The following is a 4,978-nucleotide window of genomic DNA, read 5'->3' as shown; positions in this document are numbered from 1 at the left end:
ACAACTGAGTAAGTATCTACTCCTGGAGTCCTGTCTACTAAGTAGCAAGTGCAACCTGTGACTTCTGTCTATTGTCTACTCTCTCCGTTCTGAATTATAAGCTGTTCTAACTTTTTTCTGAATCGGATGTATATAGACGCCCTTTAGTGTGTTTGTTCACTCGTTTCAGTCCGTATGTAGTCCATACTGAAATCCAAAACGTCTTATAATTTGGAACAGAGGTGATACTAATTAGCTAGTTAAAAAGGTACAAAAATTACTACTCTACAAAGACCAACAACAGATTAGGAACAACGATGAAGATTGATTATGCATGGGTAATTGACAAGCATTTGCCACTATCTTTAGGATGAACCAACAAACACATGTGTCCACACTAGTACTGTAGTACAACACTACACAATCATTCTGCAAATCTCATGCACAATTTAACATGGCTCCACACTACAGTCATTCTGCAAATTTCATGTACAATTTAACATGGGTCCACACTACACATAAGCATTGGATAAAATTGGTTTCTAGGTACAGCATGCCAAATACCTTAAGCATAACCATACAATGTATATTGCTTTGTATTTCAGCATCTGTAAACAAAGAACTTACCATGATAGCTTCAATCTCTTCCTCAGATAGTGGTTTGCGCTTGGGAAGCTGTGAAGCTGGCCCTCCAACAGCATTATGAGAAGGTGCGGAAGGCACATCTGATCTAAAGCGGTAATTCTTTTTCTCTCCAGAAGATGGTGCCTCTACTTTAGCTCCTGAAAATCAAATTGTAAAAAATTTAGTCACACCCCTTTCCATGTATTATGAGTAAAGTACTTCGTAATATTACGGATGAATATAAGACAAATTAGCAGTAGAAGTTAGTGCTAGAAGACAGCACCGATATCCAGAATGCCATTCTTTTGCCACTGGAGGGAGTTATACACAATGGGAGAAATGTAAATTTTCCCCAAACTTGATTAGCCTGTGCCAATTTCTCCAAGTTAAGCGGCCTCTTCTAACTTTGCCATGAGGCGCTTTTTGGAAAACAACTAGCAGCTATCTTCACCTCCTATTTTTCCCTGAAAACTTTTAATCTCAATAATTACAACCTGACCCAACACATTCCCTCGGTTCACTCAAGCGCCTGTCTCTCTGTTTCTCGCCAAACAAACTGCATACCACAGTGAGCAATGAACTTCAAGGCAAACTTAAAGAGACTGCTTAAGTTAGGGAAACTGACAAAGGTCAACCAACTGAGGAACAAATTTACAGTCCTCCCCATTATGACCTTTTCTCGACAGATGTGCTACCTTACTATACGCAGGTTTGTTTGTTCTATTTGGCAAAACAAAACTACATGACCACAGTGGACAATGAACTTCAGGTCAAACTTAAAGAGAGATTGCTCAAGCTGAGGAAATTGACTAAGGCCGACGAACTGAGGAACAAATTTATGTTACTCCCCAGTATCAAAACTTTTCTGGACAGATGTGATATCTTCTTATACACAGGTTTGTTTGTTCTATTTGGCAAAACAAAACACAACTGCATGACCAGTTCAGTGGTTGCAGCAAAAAGCCAAGATAGCATGTGAAAGCAACTCACTGCAACACCTACTTCAGAGGTACAATATTACTAGGCCAGGCAACAATCAGTAGATAAATAGAATGCGGAAACCAAGTCATTGCAACACTGTCATAAATGGAAGGTGTGAAACTGTAGGGTGTTCTGTTCCAAGAGGATATGTTAGTTTGTACCCAGTATGTATCTAGGAAATTGTATTTCTCTATTTATTTCCCTATTAGAGAGGCGACAACTATATCAAATCTTTCCTTCTTTTCAATAAAATGATATGCACCGCGTATTCTCGTGAAGAAGAACCAGAAATCAGGTTACTTACTTACTTACTTACGAAGTCTTTTGGATAATGAGAAAATAGGTGATCAAGCTAGGACTTGGTGTAGTCAACCAGCTGTGTGCACTTGCATTCCAACTTCCAAGTGCAAGCAGCATTCCTTCTTCCTACAATATCTTAAAGACGGGAATGGGAGTCAAAATCCAGCAGTTGATCAGGCTCATCCACATCTTTGATCACGAATGATGGCAACTCAACCTATTTTGAGAAGGCAGATAGACCGATGGCCATGTAGGTGACCGAGCCTTCACCCAGATCTGCTCAATGATGCCAGCTTAGCATAGACGCCGGTGCACACTGCTGCGCAAGGGCTTGCTGGGTGGTTCTGGGTCGCGGATATCTTAGGAGCTTTGGGCATCCATGGCTGGGTTGAGTATGTCCCACTGTGGTGCACGGCGAGCACGGTCGAACTTATCATCGATGGAAATGAGCTTCAATGGCATTGAACTACGGACGGCAAGTACTCTGCACCTCTTACGAGTCATTGTTCCAGGGCTCAGTCCTCTCCAATTCATGGAAGCTAAACTGGCACTCTAGGGTTGGCATGTCTATTCTGTTGCTGGGTGGCCGACCGCTTGGCACAGCGAAGCCTGCTGCCTAACCTGCTTGCTATCTGATTACGCACCAGAGACGATGTACCATCTCCTTGTGGATCATGTCTTCTCCCAGCAAGTTCGGCAGAAGACCCTACATTGGACAAGGTCCGCTAGGAAGCCACATGGACTAGGAGAGGACTTCATCGACTAGTGGAAGCAAACTATGTGCTCGTTCACTACGGCTCAGAGGAAAGGGAAGGTGTCATTAATCCTTCTGACTGACTGGCTGATTTGGAAGTAATGCAATATGTGTGTCTTCGACAGGGAGCGCTCAGATATTCATGTCTGCTAGAGAAGATCAAGGCTGGGGGCCAAGGCCAATCTTGATCTGTGGCTGACACTGCTTGCTTGTCGTCCCTGTTACAGTGTTACCGGCTTAGCTTTGGTGTTGTGTGTCAGTTCTCTAAGGCTTGTACATAAAACATTTTCTTTCGATTAATGCAGTGACACACAAAGCTTTGTCAAAAAAAATCCTAGCAGTAACCAGGTAGCTGCTGATTACAGCTGACAAAAAGGACAGATCAGTACTAAGAAAACTGATGGTTGAATTGCAATCTCAATGAGAGAGATTGCAATCTCAATGAAAAATGTACAGTAGAGTAAGAAACTATCCATCAACTGGTGGTAACAGTCTACAACATGGCAACGACAAGGCCATAAAAGTCAGAGAAGACATCATGTTCTCTACTCCCAAACACATGGTTGGTTATAACAGTCTACAAGATGACAATGACAAGGCCATAGAACGACATGGCAACAACAGTTATCGTGCAACACATTCACACATCCAATCCAAACCACCAAAACAAGGTGAGATAGAACGTTACTGCTTATTCATGGCCAGGAAGGTGTGGATCTTCAGTCGGTGACTAAAATGACTAATGTCAAATCACCTTTAAAAGTTGAAAGCATCCATACAGATTTATTAGCATCAACCCTACATCTGAATGGTATAACACTATTGGAAATGAACAACTACAAAACAGAGAAATATCACGAAAAGCGTCTTGAATTCATCCTAATACACAAAACCTTCTCTTTCCCATCAAGTTCCTTGCAAGCTCGTCTCACCCCCTAATATCCTAGTTTCATCTATCTTATGTGAACAAGAATCAATACAAGAATAGCTTCAATTTGGCTTACACTCTGAAAAGCTACCTGAAACCAAATCACGTTCAGACTTTGCTAATTTGTGCAGCAAAATCACATCTCAAGCAAGTGCCAAACATGTTGCATAGATCAATCAACTGCTCCATAAAGGCGTAATTAATGACGTTTCCCAACCACAAATTACCACTGATAATTCACCCGAATCCAAGAAGAAAAACCTAGTTCCGTTCGCAGATTCAAGATTATTGAGCTTACCCAATCGGGACATGAGGGTCGCGTGCTGATCTGCAGGCTGCGCCGCTGCGTAGAGGAAATCAACCCAAAGAGATACACGAATTAGATCTCCGACATGCTAGACCATAGACTAGCAAAATTTAACCCTCCAATCCTACACGAATCGAAGGGGGGCAAAGGGGGGAAAGAGGGCACCTGCTGGGGATGGGACTTTGAGATGCCTCTTGGGGAATCTGATCATGGGAATGCGCGGCATCTTTGCGCTGGAATCCGGGGAACAATCTGACGAAATTTCTCCGCGAAACGCTTCTGGGAAAATCGCGATGCTAAAACCTGATGTTCCTCTCCGGTTCGTCTTTTCCCTTCCGGTCGCTTTTCTTGCGGTGGGAGGCGAGGAACCGGGGGCGGCGGTAGGTTTTGCGTATAGCTCCAGTGAAATTAGTATATTTGTGTACGGCTGCTTTTTGAAGTCTGAAAACATAGAACCGGGATATTTGGGAGGTTTTTAGAAAATACAGTAAACACACACTCTCGCATACACGCCCCTATATTCACTATTGTAATCGCACGCATGTACATCCTACTCCTGTACCTATAAACGCCTTTAAGAGATTGAGTCATAAATTTTAAGATAGACAGTCACCACAAGCTTCTTTGATTTGTAGCATTCTCACCACAATGTTGGCCCATGTCGCACTTCGACATAATCAGACAGTCAACAAACATTCAGATCGCGAAAACGGATAGCTCCAATGTCCGGTGTTATGAGAGGTCAGAAAAAGTACATAGGTACAATGTCTCTAAAATACATTTTTTTCGCGGGCTCCCGCTTGCATCCGTAATGATGGATCTTTTTATGTTGAATGTGAAAGTTCGCGAAACTTTACGACGAGTAATAACATCGTGCATGGTTTTTGTGGTGTTGAAAATATGTTCTAGAGATAATAATAAATGTGTTGTTATTTATTTTCAAGTTTATAATTGATATTTATATTATATGTTATAACTGCTATGGTTCTCGAGCCTGCGAAAACAAGAGGTTCAGAGGAAAGCTCATGTGCATGTGTAAAGTTGTAAATGATAAAATAAGATTTCTAGTCTTGCCTCTAGAACTAGTCAAGTATTTAATGATGGT

General features: G+C 41.9%; 1 protein-coding gene across 1 annotated transcript in view; it reads right to left on the bottom strand.

Annotated features, from left to right (window-relative positions):
- Positions 1–4,259, bottom strand: part of LOC119338136 — a 5,231-nt gene extending 972 nt beyond the window's left edge. The window contains exons 1-3 of the mRNA XM_037610434.1: positions 4,039–4,259; positions 3,865–3,909; positions 607–761 (exon numbers count right to left, since the gene is read on the bottom strand). Coding sequence (XP_037466331.1) covers positions 607–761; positions 3,865–3,909; positions 4,039–4,099 — 261 coding nt within the window. The 5' untranslated portion in view covers positions 4,100–4,259. The remainder of the gene's footprint in view (positions 1–606; positions 762–3,864; positions 3,910–4,038) is intronic.
- Between the last annotated feature and the right edge of the window lie 719 nt (positions 4,260–4,978).

Source organism: Triticum dicoccoides, chromosome 7B, assembly GCF_002162155.2.
Source record: "Triticum dicoccoides isolate Atlit2015 ecotype Zavitan chromosome 7B, WEW_v2.0, whole genome shotgun sequence".
In the NCBI taxonomy this organism is placed as follows: Eukaryota; Viridiplantae; Streptophyta; class Magnoliopsida; order Poales; family Poaceae; genus Triticum; species Triticum dicoccoides.
The sequence above is the reverse complement of the archived record's forward strand: the minus strand, read 5'-3'. Positions and strand labels throughout refer to the sequence as shown.